This window comes from Physella acuta, unplaced genomic scaffold (assembly GCF_028476545.2).
Source record: "Physella acuta isolate Inbredline_101_S28 unplaced genomic scaffold, ASM2847654v3 ptg000714l, whole genome shotgun sequence".
Classification (NCBI taxonomy): domain Eukaryota; kingdom Metazoa; phylum Mollusca; class Gastropoda; family Physidae; genus Physella; species Physella acuta.
This window is the reverse complement of record NW_026732232.1, coordinates 530,983-558,419: the sequence shown is the minus strand read 5'-3', so window position 1 is coordinate 558,419 and position 27,437 is coordinate 530,983. Positions and strand designations below refer to the sequence as shown.

The window sequence follows — 27,437 nt, the reverse complement described above, 5'->3', positions numbered from 1 at the left end:
ATTGAGTTGAAGTTGTGCGTAAATGTTCGAGATCGTGTGTAAACGTTTCTGTAGTGAGGTCACGTGATACGTACACGTGCAGTCAGCCCGACCTTGTACTCACCAGATTGTACAAGACACCCATTCGGGTCGGGTAGCAAACATTCATAGCATTCTTCCTTCACGTCTCGCACACGTTATCGCCCCTTTCCAGAGTTCATTTCTCTTTGGACATCCAGCATTTGACAGTAACGATAACTGGTGTTTAGCATTAACCTGAAATCTAGATCAAAAGCTGTGACATGATATTGTAATACTTTTTTAAAACGTGTGATGATCTAAAAAGTAAATATTTAATTTAATGCAATTTTAACATCGATATTTTAATCAATCGTATAAACTAAGCGTTAAACAAAAGTAAAATGCGTGGTTTTATTTGATAAATAAAGTGCGTGAAACCAAGCTAAGAACGTCAATGTTGAACCAGTCGAGGGGCATGTGAAGAGAAACAGCTGGAAAAAGAAATGAATAGAAAACCTTCATAACAGCTGGTATGTGCTAGGCCGATAGCTCTCTGCCGCATTGTTGCTGAGATTATTCTTAGTTACCTCCCTTGCTTTGTAGCTTGGTTTTTTTTTTCCCCACCGTTCCGACATTGTTTCCACGATTTTGTGAATTGTTCGATTATACGCAGGCTCCATGCGTGGATTAGTGAGTTTGTGGATCATTCGATTTTAACGGCTGTTGCATTTGTGGATTGTGTATCCATTGACTTTGTTTCTGTGTGTTTATATCCACGTGGTTACCCTGCTATTCTATTATGGAGTGGTGGAGCTCTTGGTGTTAAGTAGGTTCACGCCGATAGGTTTTGTGTGGGTAGGTTCACGCTGGTAGGTTTGTGTAGGTAGGTTCACGCTGATAGGTTTGTATGGGTAGGTTCACGCTGATAGGTTTGTGGGTAGGTTCACGCCTGTAGGTTTGTATGGGTAGGTTCAGGCTGGTAGGTTTGTGTGGGTAGGTTCACGCTGGTAGGTTTGTGTGGGTAGGTTCAGGCTGGTAGGTTTGTGTGGGTAGGTTCACGCTGGTAGGTTTGTATGGGCATGTTGATTTTACGCTGGTACTGTGTCTATGGACATATTTGTTTCATGCTTGTAATCTACATTACTGCCTTGTTTGATAGCATTGGCCTAAATATTTAAACGAGCTTCATGAACTTCATAGGTTTAGCCTCTAGTTCATCTAGCATAGGCTACCCAAACCTTAGAGCCTAGACTAACCTAACCATCTAGCCTATGCTAACCTAACCATCTAGCCTAGGCTAACCTAACCATCTAACCTAGGCTAACCTAACCATCTAACCTAGGCTAACCTAACCATTTAGCCTAGACTAACCTAACCATTTAGCCTAGACTAACCTAACCATCTAGCCTAGACTAACCTAACCATCTAGCCTAGGCTAACCTAACCATCTAGCCTAGCTAACCTAACCATCTAGCCTAGACTATCTATCTAGGCTAGACTAACTTAACCATCTAGCCTAGACTAACCTAACCATCTAGCCTAGACTAACCTAACCATCTAGCCTATACTAACCTAACCATCTAGCCTAGACTAACCTAACCATCTAACCTAACCATCTAGCCTAGACTAACCTAACCATCTAACCTAACCATCTAGCCTAGACTAACCTAACCATCTAGCCTAGACTAACCTAACCATCTAGCCTAGACTAACCTAACCATCTAGCCTAGATTAACCTAACCATCTAGCCTAGACTAACCTAACCATCTAGCCTAGCTAACCTAACCATCTAGCCTAGACTATCTATCTAGGCTAGACTAACCTAACCATCTAGCCTAGACTAACCTAACCATCTAGCCTAGACTAACCTAACCATCTAGACTAACCTAACCATCTAGCCTAGACTAACCTAACCATCTAACCTAACCATCTAGCCTAGACTAACCTAACCATCTAGCCTAGACTAACCTAACCATTTAGCCTAGACTAACCTAACCATCTAGCCTAGGCTAACCTAACCATCTAGCCTAGGCTAACCTAACCATCTAGCCTAGACTAACCTAACCATCTAACCTAGACTAACCTAACCATCTAACCTAACCATCTAGCCTAGCTAACCTAACCATCTAGCCTAGACTATCTATCTAGGCTAGACTAACCTAACCATCTAGCCTAGACTAACCTAACCATCTAGCCTAGACTAACCTAACCATCTAGCCTAGACTAACCTAACCATCTAGACTAACCTAACCATCTAGCCTAGACTAACCTAACCATCTAACCTAACCATCTAGCCTAGACTAACCTAACCATCTAGCCTAGACTAACCTAACCATTTAGCCTAGACTAACCTAACCATCTAGCCTAGGCTAACCTAACCATCTAGCCTAGGCTAACCTAACCATCTAGCCTAGACTAACCTAACCATCTAACCTAACCATCTAGCCTAGGCTAACCTAACCATCTAGCCTAGGCTAACCTAACCATCTAGCCTAGACTAACCTAACCATCTAACCTAACCATCTAGCCTAGCCTAACCTAACCATCTAGCCTAGACTAACCTAACCATCTAGCCTAGACTAACCTAACCATCTAACCTAACCATCTAGCCTAGACTAACCTAACCATCTAGCCTAGACTAACCTAACCATCTAGCCTAGACTAACCTAACCATCTAACCTAACCATCTAGCCTAGACTAACCTAACCATCTAGCCTAGACTAACCTAACCATCTAGCCTAGCTTACCTAACCCCGCCCTGCTCTGACTGAACTTCCAGAAGAAAACCAGACCAGCTTCTGTTTATTTACTGTTTTTTATCGATTTTTATCTGTCCGGGGTCAGCGTGGCAAGAGATAAGCTTTTCTTGAGGCAGATAAGGAGGAACATGTCTGGATTAGGTGGGTGTAGGTAGGTGGATCTGTAGGTCTGTGGGGGGGGGGGGGGGAGGTAGGTGGATGTGTAGGTCTGTGGGGGGGGGGGAGGTAGGTGGATGTGTAGGTCTGTGTGTGTGGGGGGGGGGAGGTAGGTGGATGTGTAGGTCTGTGGGGGGGGTGGATGTGTAGGTCTGTGTGGGGGGGTGGATGTGTAGGTCTGTGTGTGGGGGGGGGGGTTGATGTGTAGGTCTGTGTGGGGGGGGGGAGGTGTAGGTCAGTGGGGGGGGGGGAGGTAGGTGGATGTGTAGGTCTGTAGGGGGGGGGGTAGGTGGATGTGTAGGTCTGTAGGGGGGGTAGGTAGGTGGATTTGTAGGTCTGTGGGGGGGAGGTGGATGTGTAGGTCTGTGGGGGAGGTAGGTGGATCTGTAGGTCTGTGGGGGGGGGGGATGTGTAGGTCTGTGGGGGGGGGATAGGTGGATGTGTGGGTCTGTGGGGGGGGGGGAGAGGTGGATGTGTAGGTCTGTGGGGGGAGGGGAGGTAGGTGGATCTGTAGGTCTGTGGGGGGGGATGTGTAGGTCTGTGGGGGGAGGTAGGTGGATGTGTAGGTCTGTGGGGGGGGGGAGGTAGGTGGATGTGTAGGTCTGTGGGGGGGAGGAGGTAGGTGGATGTGTAGGTCTATGTGGGGGAAGGAGGTAGGTGGATCTGTAGGTCTGTGGGGGGGGGAGGAGGTAGGTGGATGTGTAGGTCTATGTGGGGGAAGGAGGTAGGTGGATGTGTAGGTCTGTGTGGGGGGGAGGTAGGTGGATCTGTAGGTCTGTGGGGGGGGGATGTGTAGGTCTGTGGGGGGGGGGGAGAGGTGGATGTGTAGGTCTGTGGGGGGAGGGGAGGTAGGTGGATCTGTAGGTCTGTGGGGGGGGATGTGTAGGTCTGTGGGGGGAGGTAGGTGGATGTGTAGGTCTGTGGGGGGGGGGGAGGTAGGTGGATGTGTAGGTCTGTGGGGGGGGAGGAGGTAGGTGGATGTGTAGGTCTATGTGGGGGAAGGAGGTAGGTGGATGTGTAGGTCTGTGTGGGGGGAGGAGGTAGGTGGATGTGTAGGTCTGTGGGGGGTAGGTGGATGTGTATGTCTGTGCGGGGGGGAGGTGGGTTGTATGTGTAGGCTTATGGGGGGGTGTATGTGTAGGCTTATGGGGGGTGTATGTGTAGGATTATGGGGGGGGGGTGTGTAGGCATATTCTGGGGTAGCTGGTGTAGATGCCTATGCCTGTGTGTGGGGTAGGTGGTGTAGTTGTGTAGGCTTATGTGGGGTTAATGCTTAGGCTTATGTTTAGGGGATGTGTAAAATTAATGGCAATAGGTGGATGTGTAGATCTGTATGTGGGCTAGATGGTGTAGATGTGTAGGCTTATGTTGGTGTAGGTGGGGTGGATGTTTGGGCTTATGTGGGGGTAGGTGGTTGTGTAGGCCTTGGGAGGGGTAGCAGTTTTCAACAAACCAAACTGCTACCCCTCCCCACGTCGGGGTAGTGATATAGAGCGTTTGACTGCTAGCTCGAACGTTTCGAGTTCAGATCTGAGTTTTGACTTGTGACTGTAAGACGTAGCTTATCTCACCCAGCTCTGATAGGTACCTGACTTACATTTTAACATTTTTATAAACACCATGCCATGTATGTTAACAAAACGTTTAGTTGATATCCTTCATTCGAGCAGTTTTTATATTGTATTCCGTTTTGCCTGTTTTTGTGTGTTTTATTTTTGCTGACACATGTGTCTGCTGTTTATAAAAATTGCTGTTTAAGACCCATCAGCTATTTGTCTGCTCCACTCATTCATGTAGAAAACGGTGTATTGATCGAGGCAGCTCCACACTTTATCATCCAGACCAAAATAGACGGCTGGAAGATAGGAAACCTAACGCTTCAGAGATGCTCGTTGGGGGGAGGGGGGGGGGGTAGAGAGGCGGTCTCTCTGGGAGGGGATGGGGTTATAGAGCTGGGGGTGAGGGGGCACAGAGATGTCGGTCGGTGACTGGGGTGGAGGGGGGGGGGATACAGCCTTGGGTTCTTGAAGGGTGGAGCACATATTAGAGGGTGACTCAAGTTAAAGAAGGAGTTACAGAAATTGTGGGGTGCCAAATAGCCGCGGGTTCTTTAAGGGGAGGGGTGCACCCAGATTTGGGGACCCAAATGATATGGTTGGGGGGGGGGAGTGCATGGACACATGGGACATGAACTCACTCACAATCTGGACTGGGGGAGTGGTCAGTGTTTGATAGGGTGCGGGTGGGGGTGTTGACGAAGGGACTGGATGGACTTAGGGAATTGATGATGGGACTGGGTGGATTGGGGTATGATGGGACTCGATGGACTGAGGGAATTGGGTTAAACAAAGTCTGTACCTGTAGGTACTTAGAGCACATACACGGGAGGGGGGGGGGGGTGAAAAACTTGAGTTGAGTGCTAAAGTTTATTCTAAACCAATAAACAAAACACGAAGCCAGATTTGATAGCGGTGACGACATAGGACGGGCTGTGATAAGACATGAGCTCCCGTCTAGCTCTGGCCGGCCAGTATCTGACAGAAAACATCAGAGTCGGGATGGTAACATTTTTACACCTCCAGCTCGCTGATTAGACGATATGTTTTTATAGGAGGTGGCTGTAGAAGCTATCTGCTGCATGGAACCAACTTTAATTTCCACGGTAGCAGTAGGCCAACAGGGATAGGTAGGCAACATCAGAGTAAAGAGCTGCATCCTCCACTTGCTTGCTGGGTTAGTTGCCTACCTGTGCTTTATTCTGCCTAGATACGTGGGCTTTCTTGTGGAGACATAAGTGTGGTTTATTCTGGTCAGATAAGTGTGGTTTATTCTGGTCAGATAAGTGGGTTTTCTTGTTGCCAGATAAGTGTGGTTTCTTGTGGTCAGATAAGTGGGTTTTCTTGTGGTCAGATAAGTGTGGTTTCTTGTAGTCAGATAAGTGGGTTTTCTTGTGGTCAGATAAGTGGGTTTTCTTGTGGTCAGATAAGTGTGGTTTCTTGTGGTCAGATAAGTGTGGTTTCTTGTGGTCAGATAAGTGGGTTTTCTTGTGGTCAGATAAGTGGGTTTTCTTGTGGTCAGATAAGTGGGTTTTCTTGTGGTCAAATAAGTGGGTTTTCTTGTGGCCAGATAAGTGTGGTTTATTCTTGTCAGATAAGTGGGTTTTCTTGTGGCCAGATAAGTGGGTTTTCTTGTGGCCAGATAAATATGGTTTCTTGTGGAAACATAAGTGTGGTTTATTCTGATCATACAATCATAGTTTTAATCTACTGCACCATCAAGTTGACATATTTCACTTCCTCAATCGTATGTCTTTATTCTTTTTTAATCTATTCAATAATTATATACAGTTTGAATAATTCATGGTGTAGTTATTTCTGTATTCTGAAGTGGAAATTTTATTTTGCTTGATAACAATGTGTATGGTTAGTGTTATTGTGTCAGTTATTAGTTTAGTATCTGAAATGTAATTCTCCTAATAACGCTCAACACGTCAAAGGTAAACAATCCAGGACAACTCTGCGCTCCCTTTTACTTTGTCATCTCCCTTGTCTAAGGTTGTACAGCCGGTGTGTGACTCGGTATTTTTGTCATTTCCCGAGGACTAGAGTCTAGAATTACTGCTCTGTTCTGACAGTTTTGGCCGATTTGCCTGTCATGCTACACTATACTTAGTTTGTTATTAAAATATTTGATCTTTTTAGGGCTTGTAACAACGTTGGGTGACTTTTTTAAAAAGATTTTCCTCTTAATGTTCATTCACACGTTTTTTAAAAAGCAGGTCTCATATATGTAGCATTAGTAGAGATAGTCTGGCATTGCTTGCCCCATTCAAATGGTTTTATGGTGACTAATCTGACATCTTACCCCATATAAGTAGTTTTATTATGGCTAGTTGACATCGCTTACCCCATATAAGTAGTTTTATTATGGCTAGTTGACATCGCTTACCCCATATAAGTAGTTTTATTATGGCTAGTTGACATCGCTTACCCTATATAAGTAGTTTTATTATGGCTAGTTGACATCGCTTACCCCATATAAGTAGTTTTATTATGGCTAGTTGACATCGCTTACCCCATATAAGTAGTTTTATTATGGCTAGTTGACATCGCTTACCCCATATAAGTAGTTTTATTATGGCTAGTTGACATCGCTTACCCCATATAAGTAGTTTTATTATGGCTAGTTGGCACCGCATTAAAGATTCCCTTTTGACCTAGCGATCCTTTGGTCAGATGAATTATAGTTCATATGTTTCTTGACCTCGACATATGAAGTTATCGTGTGATAAGCTTTATGTCCAGCAGCCTTAACTTTCCCCATATTGCTTACCCCACACAAATGGTTTTATTATAGCTAGTCTGACTTCGCTTGTGCATAACTAGGCAAGTGTGAAGTAAGTGAAGCTGATAAGATCTAACTGTTAACCAACTATGTGTGTGTAACTAGTGATGTGATAGTTTATACTTGATCTGTCAACCAACCATTTGTGTGTAACTAGTGATGCGATAGTTTATACTTCCTGACACTTGACTTGGCACAACGGTCGGAAGTTTACCAATGTCTCACGTGACCTAACAAGCTACGAACTGTCAAATACTGACAGCAGAACTTTCCTTGTAAAACAATACGTGATGGCGCTGACTGCCACACACGGTGACACTGCTGGCCGTCAAACTTGCTGTAGCTAGTTGTGTCGGGGACACACATTGACGCCACTGGCAGTAGAACCTACTATAGCTAGTTGTGTCGGACACACACATAGAACTAAACTGGAGCTCAAGGGGACGCTACTATGCGTGCCAGGAACCGCTACTCGCTGTTCGCTTGCACGAGGCCTAACGAAACATGGTATACAGAAACACCTCACATCATGGGTAAGTTCAGGTTGTTGAAACGTGTTGTTATCAAATGTCATCCTAACCTTTTCTTGTTAAGCGTGTGCACACTTATCACAAAGGTAGTGCACCAACTTAACACCTACAAAGGTAGCGCACCAACTTAACACCTACAAAGGTAGCGCACCAACTTAACACCTACAAAGGTAGCGCACCAACTTAACACCTACAAAGGTAGCGCACCAACTTAACACATACAAAGGTAGCGCACCAACTTAACACCTACAAAGGTAGCGCACCAACTTAACACCTATTTTACACTAAATCCTGCTCACGCCCTACATGCACCAAACTCCATTCACATCCATCAAGCATCAAATCACACCCAACATCCACCAACCCCACTCACAACAAACCCCCACCCACAGCCCATATAGCCACGCGTGTTACACTATCTACATACCCGGACTGTATATTAATGTTAGGAGCCATCGACTATTATAAAGAAAAATAAAACTGCTACGCCATATATAAAAAAGCGGGAGAGATCTCCCCTAAACTTTATATTATTAATAATTGGAAAGGACTTGCGTCCAAATGAACGCAAACAATGTGCACATGATAGAGCGGAAATGAGTGCTGTATAAAGGAAACATTAAATTTGTATCAGTTAATTAAACATCTGATTCAGACAAATTTTATTTCATAATGCATTGTCATCACGTCTAGACCTACGTGAAAATTTTGAAGAAATCGGTATGTTCGTTTTTCAGACATCGGAAATTTAGCAGTCATACTTTCGTTCAGCGGAAATCAGTCAAAGTTTGACAGAATCAAGATAAGATATTCAACATGTTTAAAATTTGAAAACTGAAACTATATAAAAGTTAATTGTATTCTTAAAAAACATAAATAAACTAACCATTCCGTTTATCGGAGGTCACTGAAAAACTTGTTCATGAAATTTCGTCATTAGATTTTTGAATACACTGCATCCTTTATATTGCGTATACGATAAAGTGTTAAGGTGTGAAACGGCGAAAACTATCAAAATCCTATATAATTTGTTTGCAAAATTACAATACTTTCTCTATACTCGGTATACTAGTAAAAAGGTGTGACCGCGCACATGAAATAAATCATCTCAAACGTGTCATCGAATGACGGCGAAAACATTTTTTTACACGGATGACGACACGGTTGTAGGAAAAAAAGTCACAGGGGAAAATAAACCGGGACTGATCTCCCCTAAACTTTCTCGAATATTCTTACACTACGTGGGATGGCAACTCGGAATATAGACATGATTTTTAATTACTTAAACTTTTAAAAATAGAATAGAATCTCGTAGAAAAAATAATTGCGCACCAAGCGAACGCCATAACAAAATGTGCACAATAGAGCGCAATATTATTAGTACTTTATAAATTTATATGCGTTTTTTTTTTTTTTTTTTTTTTTTTTTTTTGAGAAATCGGAAATAGCGTAAATTACTACTTCCTGTCAACGGAAATTACTCAAAATTTGATAGAAGGTAGAGGATTAGATCTTTTACTTACATATGAAATTTTATTTATCTATCTGAAATAGTACTCAAGTTATAGGCTTTTGAAACATTCAATGTAGAAAAAATACCACTTCCGGTTATCGGAAATCGCTCAAAAGTTGATACGGATCTACGATTTTGATAAAATACTTATATATGAAATTTCATCAACCTAGCTGTAACGGTACTCAAGTTATCGTGTTTACAGACACACACATACACACAGACATACGGACAAGATTGCAAAAATATGTTTTTCCGACTCAGGGAGGTGTAAAACGTCGAGATTTGTAAAAATCTCCAATTTTTTTTTTTTTTTTTGGTGCACGATTACTAGACTTTCTCTATACTTTGTACATGCGAGAAAGTAAAAACACAAAAAAAATAGTCACAGGAAAAAAGTCACGAATGTGTATTTGCATGGAATGTGTTAATACTTGTACGTATTATGTAAATCAACTAACGATTAATTAAATGTATTGTAAATATTTTAGATATATATGCGTGGGTTGTATACATATAGTCATATTTAAAACACAAATAAAAGATATATAAAGTTTGTAGGTATTAATTGTAATTCCGTTTTACATACAATATTTAATAGATTTGATTATAATGTTCGAACCTTCTCGGTTTCGTTCAATCGTTTTGTTGAATGCTAATTTTAAATTAGCGTGAAATGACATAAAGACCTAGATTGGTGCCCTCAACTCATCGCAACAATAGTTCAACCACCTTAAACACGCTAATTACATAACAAAGCATAGGATCAAAACAGAAAGTCGACACAGTACAAAGACTGTCATTTACGCAAAACGTCAACAACACAAATAAGGACGGACAAAGCCGATTGAGGAGAAGCCGACCAAGATAAGGCCTACAGCAAAAACATGCAAACACAGTGATTTGTTTTTTAAATAATTTTCCAGCACGTAACGAAAGTTGAGGTTAATATGTACATTATCTAACAGTATTTTAACTTATTATCCCTAGCAAAAACTGACTTTTCCCCTCTGGCTTTTTTTCTGTTCACCGCCGAAACATGCATGTAAAAAAAAAAAAAAGATTGCATTACAAATGAAAGGATGGTCAGCGTTAATTGTGGTCAAGTTTTGACAGGTTCGCTTTGGCTTTTATGAGATGTCAATACCCTCGTCAAGCGATTGTTGGAGCGGTACATTTGTATGGGTGTAGAGGATTGCTGGTCACGTACTGGCGATGTGGTCAGCATGGGTCCATTGTGAGGATCTCATGCACGCTGGCCGTCTCACAGCAGGTCATCCTAGTTGTACAAACATAATCACTTACGTGGCTAATGGCGCATGTGTCCACGCATGTGGTCAGAGAGGGTCATCTTGTACGCGATACAGCTCGCGTAAAGTAGTTTTAGTCTGCGACATTAGGACAAATTCCCATCTATCCTTAAACCTACGGCCAACTGCCCATCTATCCTTAAACCTACGGCCAACTGCCCATCTATCCTTAAACCTACGGCCAACTGCCCATCTATCCTTAAACCTACGGCCAACTGCCCATCTATCTATTAACCTACGGCCAACTGCCTATCTATCTATTAACCTACGGCCAACTGCCTATCTATCTATAAACCTACGGCCAACTGCCCATCTATCCTTAAACCTACGGCCAACTGCCCATCCATCTATAAACCTACGGCCAACTGCCTATCTATCTATAAACCTACGGCCAACTGCCCATCTATCCTTAAACCTACGGCCAACTGCCCATCTATCTATAAACCTACGGCCAACTGCCCATCTATCCTTAAACATACGGCCAACTGCCCATCTATCTATAAACCTACGGCCAATTGCCTATCTATAAACCCACGGCCAACTGCCCATCTTTAAACCTACGGCCAACTGCCCATATATAAACCTACGGCCAACTGCCCATCTATAAACCTACGGCCAACTGCCCATCTATAAACCTACGGCCAACTGCCCATCTATAAACCAACTGCCCATCTATAAACCAACTGCCCATCTATTTGCCCCTTTATTTTATCACCAAAGACAGCTGCCTGATGTAGAACGAATAAAATATGGCTACATGGGTTGAACGCCCCCCCCCCCCCCCCACCAACCAAATCCTCACCTAATCGCTGTGTACAACCTTCAGATTAGTGTGACAAAGTGGTCTAAAAATAGCCATCCGATCGATACGTTAGCGTGGTCTCCCCTCCCCCATAGAATGAATGTGGCCATCCCCTCCTTGTATTTGATTGAATCTTTTCTTCCTATGTCCTGTTTAACCCCCTCCCCTGGCAATTGTTGTACTGGTATAACACACGTCTAATTCTCCCCCTCCCATCTCTACCCGTGTATGCTTACCTCCCCTCGTGTACTGACCAGTGTATCTTCTCCATAGTGTGGCTTTAAGTCGGCCACTTGACCACCACCAGAAGTGTTGAAACATTTATTCCTCACCGGTTAATGCATGAGTCATGCTGGGACTGGGGAGGGCACCTAGGGGTCAGATTGTCGGGATATCTCCCCCCCCCCCTGTCGAGTTTGTCTACATGTCTATCGGCCCTGGTTACACAGTCACGTTCACCGTACGTTGTTGGACTGACAGGTCGTATTGACTGGGTTGTGTCTGATGATGTGTCAGTTTAAAATAACTGGGAAAACTCCCCAGCTTATCGCGGCCTGCGTGTGTCGACCTTCACCGTCTCATCTTCCTCCACTGTGAGGAAACCGCTCCTCCCCTTCCCCTCATTTTTCAGCCGTCAGTTGAAGGCGGCGGAGGGCTTTTCTCGCCGCTACTGCTGATGTGTTAGATTTTTCTGGACACGGCAGCTGTTCGGACGATCAGTTTGATTGAACGCGGGGAACATGTTCGTTTCCTCCTGTGTATGAAGTCGCCGACTTTTCTCTGTGGATTACCGTGTGGATGTTGTGACGTCGTACTGTTACACGTCAGTGTTAGATCACACCCATGTGTTAGCGAGCGAGTAGGGCGCCTACGTTTGTGTCTATGTGTGTACCCAAACTTTGATTGTGTTTTTGGTCAGGCGCGGAGCATCCATGACGTGCTGACTCCACTGGACGGAGCCATCTTTGTTTCCAATTGTTTGCTGTGTCAGCTGTCGTACCGGGTTCATGTGTCAACATCGTGTACCGACCAATGGTGAACAAGTAAACACTTCACTTCATTGGTCAACGTCTTTTTGTTTGTAAATATTCGCGCGGCACGTGTTGTTTGTTTTTATTATTTCACATTCTCCGACAAGCCGATTGTTATGGGAGGTCTGTTCGTAGATGGGCTCGCTTGTGAAAGTTATGTCTTGTGGTCAAATCGAAATGTTATGGATTATGTTCAATCAAAATACCACCGGAGTTTCAGCTCTCCGTGTAGAAGTGGGCCTGGTATGTGGGGACCAACAGGCCGCACCTGTCTGACTGACCACTCGTTTCTGTTGTCTCACCACGAGTTTGTGGGAAGGTGTATCTCGCTTCTGTACCCAGGTACACAAGTGACGTCACGTTTTGGTACCGTGACTTACCTTCAGCCAGTGATGTCACTCTGGGAGTGTTCGAGTAAGGGTTCGCTCCTTGTGGTTAGTCCGTCATCCGTGTGATGTAGCTTGTCCCACAGACAGGACATAGAAAAACAAAACTGTCAAACCTCGTGCGTGCAGCAACACCGTGTGTGTGCTGGAAATAGCCGGCGTTTTCCCCACGATCGTGAGTCAGCTGTTCCCAGCATCTGCGTAGTGTATTGATCCGTGCCTGGTGTCAGCTTCTACTTCTAGGGGCCACTGTCTCTCTTAGTTCTAGGGGCCACTGTCTCTCCCAGTTCTAGGGGCCACTGTCTCTCATAGTTCTAGGGGCCACTGTCTCTCCCAGTTCTAGAGGCCACTGTCTCTCCCAGTTCTAGGGGCCACTGTCTCTCCCCGTTCTAGAGGCCACTGTCTCTCCCAGTTCTAGGGGCCACTGTCTCTCCCAGTTCTAGGGGCCACTGTCTCTCCCAGTTCTAGGGGCCACTGTCTCTCCTTGCTCTAGGGGTCACTGTCTCTCCCAGTTCTAGGGGCCACTGTCTCTCCCCGTTCTAGAGGCCACTGTCTCTCCCAGTTCTAGGGGCCACTGTCTCTCCCAGTTCTAGGGGCCACTGTCTCTCCCAGTTCTAGAGGCCACTGTCTCTCCCAGTTCTAGGGGCCACTGTCTCTCCCCGTTCTAGAGGCCACTGTCTCTCCCAGTTCTAGGGGCCACTGTCTCTCCCAGTTCTAGGGGCCACTGTCTCTCCCAGTTCTAGGGGCCACTGTCTCTCCTTGCTCTAGGGGCCACTGTCTCTCCCAGTTCTAGGGGCCACTGTCTCTCCCCGTTCTAGAGGCCACTGTCTCTCCCAGTTCTAGGGGCCACTGTCTCTCCCAGTTCTAGGGGCCACTGTCTCTCCCAGTTCTAGGGGCCACTGTCTCTCCCAGTTCTAGGGGCCACTGTCTCTCCCCGTTCTAGAGGCCACTGTCTCTCCCAGTTCTAGGGGCCACTGTCTCTCCCAGTTCTAGGGGCCACTGTCTCTCCCAGTTCTAGGGGCCACTGTCTCTCCCCGTTCTAGAGGCCACTGTCTCTCCCAGTTCTAGGGGCCACTGTCTCTCCCAGTTCTAGGGGCCACTGTCTCTCCTTGCTCTAGGGGCCACTGTCTCTCCCAGTTCTAGGGGCCACTATCTCTCCTTGCTCTAGGGGCCACTGGCTCTCCTTGCTCTAGGGGCCACTGGCTCTCCCAGTTCTAGGGGCCACTGTCTCTCCCAGTTCTAGGGGCCACTGTCTCTCCTTGCTCTAGGGGCCACTATCTCTCCTTGCTCTAGGGGTCACTGGCTCTCCCAGTTCTAGGGGCCACTGTCTCTCCCAGCTCTAGGGGCCACTGTCTCTCCTTGCTCTAGGGGCCACTATCTCTCCTTGCTCTAGGGGCCACTGTCTCTCCTTGCTCTAGGGGCCACTGTCTCTCCCAGTTCTAGGGGCCACTGTCTCTCCCAGTTCTAGGGGCCACTGTCTCTCCTTGCTCTAGGGGCCACTGTCTCTCCCAGTTCTAGGGGCCACTGTCTCTCCTTGCTCTAGGGGCCACTGTCTCTCCCAGTTCTAGGGGCCACTGTCTCTCCCAGTTCTAGGGGCCACTGTCTCTCCTTGCTCTAGGGGCCACTGTCTCTCCCAGTTCTAGGGGCCACTGTCTCTCCCAGTTCTAGGGGCCACTGTCTCTCCCAGTTCTAGGGGCCACTGTCTCTCCTTGCTCTAGGGGCCACTGTCTCTCCCAGTTCTAGGGGCCACTGTCTCTCCTTGCTCTAGGGGCCACTGTCTCTCCCAGTTCTAGGGGCCACTGTCTCTCCCAGTTCTAGGGGCCACTGTCTCTCCCAGTTCTAGGGGCCACTGTCTCTCCTTGCTCTAGGGGCCACTGTCTCTCCTTGCTCTAGGGGCCACTGTCTCTCCCAGTTCTAGGGGCCACTGTCTCTCCTTGCTCTAGGGGCCACTGTCTCTCCCAGTTCTAGGGGCCACTGTCTCTCCCAGTTCTAGGGGCCACTGTCTCTCCCAGTTCTAGGGGCCACTGTCTCTCCTTGCTCTAGGGGCCACTGTCTCTCCTTGCTCTAGGGGCCACTGTCTCTCCTTGCTCTAGGGGCCACTGTCTCTCCTTGCTCTAGGGGCCACTGTCTCTCCTTGCTCTAGGGGCCACTGTCTCTCCCAGTTCTAGGGGCCACTGTCTCTCCCAGTTCTAGGGGCCACTGTCTCTCCCAGTTCTAGGGGCCACTGTCTCTCCCAGTTCTAGGGGCCACTGTCTCTCCTTGCTCTAGGGGCCACTGTCTCTCCTTGCTCTAGGGGCCACTGTCTCTCCTTGCTCTAGGGGCCACTGTCTCTCCTTGCTCTAGGGGCCACTGTCTCTCCTTGCTCTAGGGGCCACTGTCTCTCCCAGTTCTAGGGGCCACTGTCTCTCCCAGTTCTAGGGGCCACTGTCTCTCCCAGTTCTAGGGGCCACTGTCTCTCCTTGCTCTAGGGGCCACTGTCTCTCCCAGTTCTAGGGGCCACTGTCTCTCCCAGTTCTAGGGGCCACTGTCTCTCCTTGCTCTAGGGGCCACTGTCTCTCCCAGTTCTAGGGGCCACTGTCTCTCCCAGTTCTAGGGGCCACTGTCTCTCCTTGCTCTAGGGGCCACTGTCTCTCCCAGTTCTAGGGGCCACTGTCTCTCCCAGTTCTAGGGGCCACTGTCTCTCCTTGCTCTAGGGGCCACTGTCTCTCCCAGTTCTAGGGGCCACTATCTCTCCTTGCTCTAGGGGCCACTATCTCTCCTTGCTCTAGGGGCCACTGTCTCTCTTAGTTCTAGGGGCCACTGTCTCTCTTAGTTATAGGGGCCACTGTCTCTCCCAGTTCTAGGGGTCACTGTCTCTCCTTGCTCTAGGGGCCACTGTCTCTCCTTGCTCTAGGGGCCACTGTCTCTCCTTGCTCTAGGGGCCACTGTCTCTCCCAGTTCTAGGGGCCACTGTCTCTCCTTGCTCTAGGGGCCACTGTCTCTCCTTGCTCTAGGGGCCACTGTCTCTCCTTGCTCTAGAGGCCACTGTCTCTCATAGTTCTAGGGGCCACTGTCTCTCCCAGTTCTAGAGGCCACTGTCTCTCATAGTTCTAGGGGCCACTGTCTCTCCCAGTTCTAGGGGCCACTGTCTCTCCCAGTTCTAGGGGCCACTGTCTCTCCCAGTTCTAGGGGCCACTGTCTCTCCTTGCTCTAGGGGCCACTGTCTCTCCTTGCTCTAGGGGCCACTGTCTCTCCTTGCTCTAGGGGCCACTGTCTCTCCTTGCTCTAGGGGCCACTGTCTCTCCCAGTTCTAGGGGCCACTGTCTCTCCCAGTTCTAGGGGCCACTGTCTCTCCTTGCTCTAGGGGCCACTGTCTCTCCCAGTTCTAGAGGCCACTGTCTCTCCCAGTTCTAGGGGCCACTGTCTCTCCCAGTTCTAGGGGCCACTGTCTCTCCCAGTTCTAGGGGCCACTGTCTCTCCCAGTTCTAGGGGCCACTGTCTCTCCTTGCTCTAGGGGCCGCTGTCTCTCCCAGTTCTAGGGGCCACTGTCTCTCCCAGTTCTAGGGGCCACTGTCTCTCCCAGTTCTAGAGGCCACTGTCTCTCCCAGTTCTAGGGGCCACTGTCTCTCCCAGTTCTAGAGGCCACTGTCTCTCCCAGTTCTAGGGGCCACTGTCTCTCCCAGTTCTAGGGGCCACTGTCTCTCATAGTTCTAGGGGCCACTGTCTCTCATAGTTCTAGGGGCCACTGTCTCTCATAGTTCTAGGGGCCACTGTCTCTCATAGTTCTAGGGGCCACTGTCTCTCATAGTTCTAGGGGCCGCTGTCTCTTTGCTCTACGCATTCATAATACAGCTGTATAAAAATCGATGCTATTATTACTGTTGAGTTACAAACATCATTTTCTCGATGATTGACTGGAGTAAATGCCGAGAGGAAACGGTTGATGTTGGTCCTGCCTCTACACCATGTTAGCCCTCTTCCCGTCCATTACACCACTCCACACTCAACTTCCTTGATGTCTCAAGTTTTTTTGGGAAAATCAAAACTTGATAGTGTAGCTAACATTCAATTTGTGTACAGTACTAAACCAGCGAGCAGGCTGACAAAGGTTTGTCTGGTTACACACAGCAGCTGGTCACACAGACACACACACACACACGCACACATCGTCCCACACACACGTCTCCTATCATTTGGCCACACACAGAAACTAGACATACACACACAACGTCTCGTGTGTCTCGTACTTCAGTAGATTTATACTACAATAAAAGCCCATTCCTATGTATGCAGCCACTTTTTAAATAAGAAATCCATTTGACTGTGGCCTCAAATGTTAAAAACGGTAGACCATTATTGGAATACTATGAGTTTTGGTGGCACGTGCAAGCTACTGGTCACTATTAATGCGGGTCAATCGTACTCCCCGAATAGCACGGTGTAACAGATGGCCCCAAGCTGGGCTCACGTGGGACAGGGGTCGGTGTGGGTCTTATACCATTAGTGCTGGTTCGATACCACGGGATGGTGTGGGCGATACCACCGGATGGGCGATATCATCGGTTGATGTTGATCCGATACCACCAAATCACATTGGTGAATTAAATTGCTTTTTAGTTTCATGGTGTTTCAAAACTTTTCTTGTTTGTTTGTTTTTTAAATGTGCTAAATCGACTATTGTGTCTGACGATTAGCCCTATGTGCTTCTTTCACCCCCAAAAATGTCGGTCAGACTGGCAAAACCTGGCAAATGGATGTGGTCATTGAGCAAACATTGAGCAAACATTAGACCAGTAATGACGTAGAGCACTGGCCGGCTGTTGACAGGCGACGTATAATGTCTACAGGTTCACGACCTTGAAACTGCCTGGTCTTGCTGTGAATGGGTTCGACCAACTGGTCATTTGTGTATCTCAGCGGTCATTACCCACTCCATACCCGTCTTTATGGTCATTGACCCAGGTCCATTTCTGGCGGTGACCTCGGGCGTTACTGTATCTTGAGCAAGCTAATTAAAATGGCATGTTGATCAAACAATTAGCTGCTCATTAAACTATTCTTCCCGTGTGTTTACCCAACCGTGGCACGTGGGTGACGTCACATTGGCCGGGAACCATCTGTACGCGGTGGTTTACCTGTTGTTCCCAGGTAACACGTGCTGTGACGTATCCCCGCGTCACTCGACGTGCTTGAGGTGCTTTGTTGTAGTGTGGCCCAAGATGTCGTGTGTGCTTGTGATGGTCATTATGATGGATTGATGTGTATTAAGTGTTTAGGAGTCACGTAATTAGTATGATGGATTGATGTGTATTGTGTAGGAGTCACGTTATTATTATGATGGATTGATGTGTATTAAGTGTTTAGGAGTCACGTAATTAGTATGATGGATTGATGTGTATTGTGTAGGAGTCACGTTATTATTATGATGGATTGATGTGTATTGTGTAGGAGTCACGTTATTATTATGATGGATTGATGTGTATTGTGTAGGAGTCACGTCATTATTATGACGGATTGATGTGTATTGTGTAGGAGTCACGTAATTAGTATGATGGATTGATGTGTATTGTGTAGGAGTCACGTCATTATTATGACGGATTGATGTGTATTGTGTAGGAGTCACGTTATTATTATGATGGATTGATGTGTATTGTGTAGGAGTCAGGTCATTATTATGACGGATTGATGTGTATTGTGTAGGAGTCACGTTATTATTATGATGGATTGATGTGTATTAAGTGTGTAGGAGTCACGTTATTATTATGATGGATTGATGTGTATTGTGTAGGAGTCACGTTATTATTATGATGGATTGATGTGTATTGTGTAGGAGTCACGTCATTATTATGACGGATTGATGTGTATTGTGTAGGAGTCACGTTATTATTATGATGGATTGATGTGTATTAAGTGTGTAGGAGTCACGTTATTATTATGATGGATTGATGTGTATTGTGTAGGAGTCACGTTATTATTATGATGGATTGATGTGTATTGTGTAGGAGTCACGTCATTATTATGACGGATTGATGTGTATTGTGTAGGAGTCACGTTATTATTATGATGGATTGATGTGTATTAAGTGTGTAGGAGTCACGTAATTAGTATGATGGATTGATGTGTATTGTGTAGGAGTCACGTCATTATTATGACGGATTGATGTGTATTGTGTAGGAGTCACGTTATTATTATGATGGATTGATGTGTATTAAGTGTGTAGGAGTCACGTAATTAGTATGATGGATTGATGTGTATTGTGTAGGAGTCACGTTATTATTATGATGGATTGATGTGTATTGTGTAGGAGTCACGTTATTATTATGATGGATTGATGTGTATTGTGTAGGAGTCACGTAATTATTATGATGGATTGATGTGTACAATGGGTGACGTCAATTTCCTCATGTGCTGCACATGACGTAGTGTAGTGGTAGGTCTGGCAGCTACGACACATGTAGCGATGTCGTGCATCTAGTCATGTGTTGTTCAGTGTTTCTTTCAGGCATCTCTTCGTTGGCAACATCTTAAGCCCCCCCCCCCCCCCCCCCCCCCCAACGAAATATAATTTATATAGAATATATAATATATACTTTTACCTCCCTCCCCCTAGTGAAATGTAGTCCGCCTCCCCGAAAAATTCAAGTGCCCACCCCCACCCCACCCCCGGAGAAAAACTTTCTGAAAGAAACACTGGTGTTGTTACTCTAATGATGTGTTGTTTACATCTAGTTGTGTCATGCTAGCCTTACATCTAGTGATGTGTTGATCCATCTAGTTGTGTCATGCTAGCCTTACAACTTACATCTAGTGATGTGTTGATCCATCTAACTGTGTCATGCTAGCCTTACAACTTACATCTAGTGATGTGTTGGTCTATCTAGTTGTGTCATGCTAGCCTTACAACTTACATCTAGTGATGTGTTGGTCCATCTAGTTGTGTCATGCTAGCCTTACAACTTACATCTAGTGATGTGTTGATCCATCTAGTTGTGTCATGCTAGCCTTACAACTTACATCTAGTGATGTGTTGATCTATCTAGTTGTGTCATGCTAGCCTTACAACTTACATCTAGTGATGTGTTGATCCATCTAGTTGTGTCATGCTAGCCTTACAACTTACATCTAGTGATGTGTTGATCTATCTAGTTGTGTCATGCTAGCCTTACAACTTACATCTAGTGATGTGTTGGTCCATCTAGTTGTGTCATGCTAGCCTTACAACTTACATCTAGTGATGTGTTGATCCATCTAGTTGTGTCATGCTAGCCTTACAACTTACATCTAGTGATGTGTTGGTCCATCTAGTTGTGTCATGCTAGCCTTACAACTTACATCTAGTGATGTGTTGATCCATCTAACTGTGTCATGCTAGCCTTACAACTTACATCTAGTGATGTGTTGATCCATCTAGTTGTGTCATGCTAGCCTTACAACTTACATCTAGTGATGTGTTGATCCATCTAGTTGTGTCATGCTAGCCTTACAACTTACATCTAGTGATGTGTTGTTTACATCTAGTTGTGTCATGCTAGCCTTACAACTTACATCTAGTGATGTGTTGGTCCATCTAGTTGTGTCATGCTAGCCTTACAACTTACATCTAGTGATGTGTTGTTTACATCTAGTTGTGTCATGCTAGCCTTACAACTTACATCTAGTGATGTGTTGGTCCATCTAGTTGTGTCATGCTAGCCTTACAACTTACATCTAGTGATGTGTTGTTTACATCTAGTTGTGTCATGCTAGCCTTACAACTTACATCTAGTGATGTGTTGATCCATCTAGTTGTGTCATGCTAGCCTTACAACTTACATCTAGTGATGTGTTGATCCATCTAGTTGTGTCATGCTAGCCTTACAACTTACATCTAGTGATGTGTTGATCCATCTAGTGATGTGTTGGTCCATCTAGTTGTGTCATGTTATGGTGCGAGCCACTTGAGCCATGTCTACAGCGATCTACTTGACCTTTGCCCGCCCCCATTGACACGTCGTTCTCATTTGGTTCTCGCGAATGTTCCGGTGTTTAAAGAGTTGTCTTCCGTTTGTCTCTTGATGTTGTCTTGTGCCCGGCCATCTGGCCAGCGTCTGCTCGCTGGTCACGTGGTTTGGCTCGTTCATTACCGCGGCTTGTTTTTAATTTGTCTCGGTAATGTCGTCATCTAGTTTATCTTTCACCACCGTGAGTGACGTGTACACATGACGTAATGACCTCGCTGGGCGTGTAGGGCGGGTAACTCTGTGATTGGATTATGTGGAGGTAACTCAGTGAACACAATGGCAGACACGGACAAGTGCTGTAAGGATGCCGTAACAAATGGCGAGAATGGACTGGTTAGCCCGCCCCAGCCCTACTTGTCTGACGCTCCGCTTGACCCCCGGGCCGGGAAACTGGTCAAATCGACAACAATGTTTTCAGCCAACGGCAGACGTCACTCCAAGGGCTATAGGGACGGTGTTGGTACTAAGTTATCCATTTTAGGTATACTCACTTCTTATGTCATCAGCTATTTATGTGGTTTGATTATACGTTGCTCATATTTTAGTACATATCAGCTGCTCTTCTTAGTATTTATGTTGAAATAATCACAAATCTTAAGTTCATAGCTTGTAAAGACTTGCAGTTTGGTTCTACAAATAGCTTAAGTTAAGTTAAGCTTTTCCACTGTAGTAATTACTAAACTGTCTTCTTATCCTATTTGCATATCTGGTGTAACTTATCCCTACGTTTAATGTTGGGATATAGCAACTTATCCCTTCTATGAATGTTGGGATAGAGCAACTTATCCCTTCTATGAATGTTGGGATAGAGAAACTTATTCCTGCTTTAAATGTTGGGATAGAGCAACTTATCCCTTCTATGAATGTTAGGATAGAGCAACTTATCCCTTCTATGAATGTTAGGATAGAGCATCTTATCCCTTCTATGAATGTTAGGATAGAGCAAATTATCCCTTCTATGAATGTTAGGATAGAACAACTTATCACTTCTTTGAATGTTGAAATAATCACATGAATACCATGGGAACAGCAACCTATCTTGGATAAAAAAATTTTTCAAACAACTGCTGCTTTGTAGCTTGTTCTTGGTTGCACAATGGCTATGGAAGCAAATCCAGATAGAAAAGTAGACTGAAACAGGAGTCAATGGCCATTATGGCGAATCAAGTTGACTCATAATACTTAATTTGCTGGAGGAAATCCTGTCCAACATTACAATTAAGAAGGACATGATTACCTAATCTGAAGACAGTGTACACACTGTTACCATATAATGTGTTGTCACACTCTTAAACCAGAGAGAAACAAACTTCTATATGTGTGGGTTACAGCCTGACTAGTCACCCCTCACATTGCAAACATCTTTGGATTGTTTAAGGAACTAGAACACATCAGGTCATAGGGACAAGGAGAAACCTGACACTAGAATACAGGTGCTGGCCACTCCCCCTCCCCCCCACTGATAGAATACAGGTTTTACACCCCCCCCCCCAACTGGAATAGTTTTCCTGCTCCCAACCCCCACACGAAAACAGGTTCTAGACCCCCTCCCCCAATAAAATATTGTTTGTTTTTTACCCCTTCCCCCATATGTATTGTATGATGTCAGTTAAGTACATGTATAATGTCATCATGTATATGGGGGTCGGCGTGGTCGAGTCAGTAAAGCTCATGGCTGCTAAACCAAAAAGTCTAGAGTTTGAACCCTCGGGAAGATGAGGCTCGTTAGCTGGGGACAGCCACTCTTCTAGGAGAGACAACTCCAAAATCAAACAACTGCTGCCTTGTAGTTTGCTCTTGGATGGGCAAAGGCACTGGAAGCAAATCCAAACAAGAAAAGCAGGCTGAAATCGGAGTCAATGGCCTCAATAGCGGATAACAAGTTGCCACGTCTCCTTAATTGTGTTGGAGGGGAATCCCTTCCAACACTAAAATTAAGAACGTAGAAGAAGAAAGAAGAAATATCATGTATAATGCCATTTTAATACATGTTTGATGTCAGATCAGGCAAGGAATGATGTCTTCATGTAATGCTAGATCTCCACCATCCTTAGACTAATGAATTATATTTTTATCTTGCCCAGATGTCCACCAACTTATACTAATGAATTTTACCCTTTATCTTGCACAGATATCCAAAAACCTTATCCTAATGTATTGTACTCTTTATTTTGGCTCAGGTATCTAACAACCGTATCCTAATGTATTATATTTTTATCTTACCCAGATATACGCCAACAGTTAAATGACCAGCTGAAATGCCTTGAAATCAAACTAGACACTGAGGTATCCATAGTAACTGAACTTCAAGAATTTTTCAAACGGAGGGCAGAGGTAGAACAGGAATATGCCAGAAACCTGGACAAGCTGGTCAAGAACATGATAGCCAGACATAGGGCAGAGAAACAAAAGTGAGTTGTCTGGTTTTCTTTACACAGAGGGCTTTTTTCATTGGGCAGAGGGTTTTTTTTCATTGGGCAGATGGCTTTTTATCATTGGGCAGAAGGCTTTTTATCATTGGGCATAGGGCTTTTTGTACCACTGGGCAATTTGTATGGTTATTTCTATATTAAATTAATATTGTTTAAATAAACAATCTTATATTAAGTAAATTTAATTGATCAATAGTTAATTAGTGATGCAAGTTTACATTGCATTGATCCGATTGGTTGAAAAATATCTAGTGTCTATAGTTGCCTAATGGGCTGTCAGGCTTAATTACAGTAGAACTGCTTGATGCTATAATACATGGCACTCTACTGCTTTTACCCAATAGCTTTCATTGCATTACCTACTCTAACTTGTGCATATCTTTCCACTGGTGCTGACAGGTCATTGAGCTTTGTTAGTGGTCAAAGTGATAGACAGGTTAACTGTCCATTGTATGTGGTTAACATGGTGACAAACAGGTTAAGTGTCCATTGTAAGTGGCCATAGTGACAGGTTAACTGTCCAGTGGCCGTAGTTACAGGTTAACTGTCCATTGTGAGTGGCCGTAGTTACAGGTTAACTGTCCATTGTTAGTGGCCGTAGTGACAGGTTAACTGTCCAGTGGCCGTAGTGACAGGTTAACTGTCCATTGTATGTGGCCGTAGTGACAGGTTAACTGTCCATTGTATGTGGCCGTAGTGACAGGTTAACTGTCCATTGTATGTTGCCATAGTGACAGGTTAACTGTCCATTGTAAGCGGCCGTAGTGACAGGTTAGCTGTCCATTGTAAGTGGCCATAGTGACAGTTGTAACTGTCAATAGTCCTACTGCAATTTTTTAAAAAACATGTCTGAAATGAAAATGTTTATAGTTAATAAATTTCAGGGAAATTTTTTGACAAAAAATGTGTTTCAATACACTGTTTTGCATGTTGTGCTAATGTGAACTTAATCTGTTTGTGATTGTTGATGCTGATGTGTGGAATGTGTGTTATTTTCAAATTGTTTGGGTGTGCATGTTTGAATTATTTATGTTGGTGAATTGTTGTTACCATATGTGTGTGAGATGGTGTGTGACTCTATGGGTCAACCAATCATGTGTGATTTAATTGGATTTCATGATTTCAAACAGGATTGTTGATAAACAAAAGTGAGTTTGTTTTTCTCAACCAAATGTATCATTACATTGTATCATTACATTGTATCATTACATTGTCACTACAGTGTACTCTTAGCTTTGGCAACTCACATTTTGCTTGCTAGCACTAGATAGTTCATGCACTGTCATGTTAGTTATTTTAGTCATCATTTTACTTGGTCAACAAATATTTTTTAAATTTATTGATTAGTCTGTTTAATACATCATTTTTATTAAACAAAAATGGCTATCAGTGAGTATCAGGCTATTCAAAGGTCCAGTTGGTCACAAGACTAGGTTCTTGTCCAATGGGTCACCATAGGTTCTTGTCCAATGGGTCACCATAGGTTCTTGTCCAATGGGTCACCATAGGTTCTTGTCCAATGGGTCACCATAGGTTCTTGTCCAATGGGTCACCAGAGGTTCTTGTCCAATGGGTCACCAGAGGTTCTTGTCCTAGGGGTCACCATAGCTTGTCCAATGGGTCACCATAGGTTCTTGTCCAATGGGTCACCATAGGTTCTTGTCCAATGGGTCACCATAGGTTCTTATCCAATGGGTCACCATAGGTTCTTGTCCAATGGGTCACCAAAGGTTCTTGTCCAATAGGTCACCATAGGTTCTTGTCCAATGGGTCACCATAGGTTCTTGTTCAATGGGTCACCATAGGTTCTTGTCCAATGGGTCACCATAGGTTCTTGTCCTAGGGTTCACTATAGGTTGTTGTCCAATGGGTCACCATAGGTTCTTGTCCAATGGGTCACCATAGGTTCTTGTCCAATGGGTCACCATAGGTTCTTGTCCAATGGGTCACCATAGGTTCTTGTCCAATGGGTCACCATAGGTTCTTGTCCTAGGGTTCACTATAGGTTGTTGTCCAATGGGTCACCATAGCTTGTCCAATGGGTCACCATAGGTTCTTGTCCTAGGGTTCACTATAGGTTGTTGTCCAATGGGTCACTATAGGTTGTTACCTAAATCTTGCTGGTCATAACACAGCCAGTACCAGCAGTTAAAGACATCTGGACTAACCAATGTATTGTACAAAATATAATTGCATGGATTCAACAACAAAAAATATAAATCACATTAACTTGGTCATATATTCCATCATACAGATCAAGACATTCAGTTAGATGGATTAAATGTATAGAATAATTAACTTTGGTAATAGAAAACAAAAATTGCAGTATATTTAAAACTACAGTGGTTGAACTTTGCATATTTGAGTGTATCTAACCTGTGTAGTTTTGTTTGAACCTTTTAATTATCCCACTTCAAACAATTATAACATCTAGAAATATAGACTTAGTCGATTTTAATTGAATCACAAATTTATAAAGATCTAACTCTAGTGTAGGAGAATCTTAGGGTTTTTTTTTTCTAGGTTTTTTTTTAACATTTTTTTTGTAGAAGTTTATTTTAGAGTTAGACTTTTGATTTTTTGTTTTTGGCAAGCATAGAGTAAGGTAGTGAAAGTAATTGCCAGATGGGCTGCTGATTTTATAAACATGATAAAACTCTGATAAAAAAACAGCTTGAACGTAGTCAGACAAAGAATGTTTTGCCAAGGCTTAGAAAAAAAAGGACATTGTCATTGAGATGTGTGTAGGAAATGTTTTCTCAAGTGTTATCTGTCCCCCTCCAGACAAGAGCAATGGGCCACCATGTCAACCTACGACTGCTGGAAGAATCTGCTGGCCATCACACGCAAGCAGAGTCAGGACCATCAGATCATAGCAGAGATCTACAACAACCAGATGGTCAGCAGGCTAGCTGAGGTCATTGACAACTCACAGAGGATTTTCAGAAAGGTCAGTGGAATCTATGGGGGTTCAAACATTGGGGGATTACGTTGTTGGGGAGTAGATGAGTGGTATAATGTGGGTTGGTGGTGTAGGATAATGTGGGTTGGTGGTGTAGGATAATGTGGGTTGGTGGTGTAGGATAATGTGTGTTGATGGTGTAATATAATGTGGGTTGGTGGTGTAGGATAATGTGGGTTGGTGGTGTTGCATAATGTGGGTTGGTGGTGTAGGATAATGTGGGTTGGTGGTGTTGAATAATGTGGGTTGGTGGTGTAGGATAATGTGGGTTGGTGGTGTAGGATAATGTGGGTTGGTGGTGTAGGATAATGTGGGTTGGTGGTGTAGGATAATGTGGGTTGGTGGTGTTGCATATTGTGGGTTGGTGGTGTAGGATAATCTGGGTTGGTGGTGTAACATAATGTGGGTTGGTGGTGTAGGGTAATTTGGGTTGGTGGTGTAGGGTAATTTGGGTTGGTGGTGTAGGATAATGTAGGTTGGTGGTGTAGGATAATGTGGGTTGGTGGGGTAATATAATGTGTGTTGATGGTGTAATATAATGTGGGTTGGTGGTGTAATATAATGTGTGTTGGTGGTGTAGGATAATGTGGGTTGGTGGTGTAGGATAATGTGGGTTGGTGTGTAGCATAATGTGTGTTGATGGTGTAATATAATGTGGGTTGGCGGTGTAGGATAATGTGGGTTGGTGGTGTAGGATAATGTGGGTTGGTGTATAGCATAATGTGTGTTGATGGTGTAATATAATGTGGGTTGGCGGTGTAGGATAATGTGTGTTGGTGGTGTAGGATAATGTGGGTTGGTGGTGTAGGATAATGTGTGTTGATGGTGTAATATAATGTGGGTTGGCGGTGTAGGATAATGTGTGTTGGTGGTGTAGGATAATGTGGGTTGGTGGTGTAGGATAATGTGTGTTGATGGTGTAATATAATGTGGGTTGGCGGTGTAGGATAATGTGGGTTGGTGGTGTAGGATAATGTGGGTTGGTGGTGTAGGATAATGTGGGTTGGTGGTGTAGGATAATGTGTGTTGATGGTGTAATATAATGTGGGTTGGCGGTGTAGGATAATGTGGGTTGGTGGTGTAGGATAATGTGGGTTGGTGGTGTAGGATAATGTGGGTTGGTGTGTAGCATAATGTGTGTTGATGGTGTAATATAATGTGGGTTGGTGGTGTAATATAATGTGTGTTGGTGGTGTAGGATAATGTGGGTTGGTGGTGTAGGATAATGTGTGT

At 44.7% G+C, this 27,437-nt stretch overlaps 1 protein-coding gene across 17 annotated transcripts in view; it reads left to right on the top strand.

Annotated features, from left to right (window-relative positions):
- LOC131949803 (SLIT-ROBO Rho GTPase-activating protein 1) overlaps window positions 1-27,437 on the top strand; it is a 68,415-nt gene that overhangs the window by 25,656 nt on the left and 15,322 nt on the right. For 4 of the 17 annotated variants that reach the window (XM_059311775.1, XM_059311774.1, XM_059311772.1 and 1 more), the window contains exons 1-4: window positions 12,044-12,457; window positions 20,976-21,291; window positions 23,038-23,221; window positions 25,991-26,192. In XM_059311775.1, the coding sequence (XP_059167758.1) occupies window positions 21,087-21,291; window positions 23,038-23,221; window positions 25,991-26,192 (591 nt within the window). In that variant the 5' untranslated portion in view covers window positions 12,044-12,457; window positions 20,976-21,086. Of the gene's footprint in view, window positions 1-7,385; window positions 7,793-12,043; window positions 12,458-18,061; window positions 18,079-19,142; window positions 19,241-20,975; window positions 21,292-23,037; window positions 23,222-24,372; window positions 24,391-25,990; window positions 26,193-27,437 lie in introns of those variants that run through there. The other 13 variants (XM_059311779.1, XM_059311780.1, XM_059311777.1 and 10 more) reach the window with 10 other exon arrangements.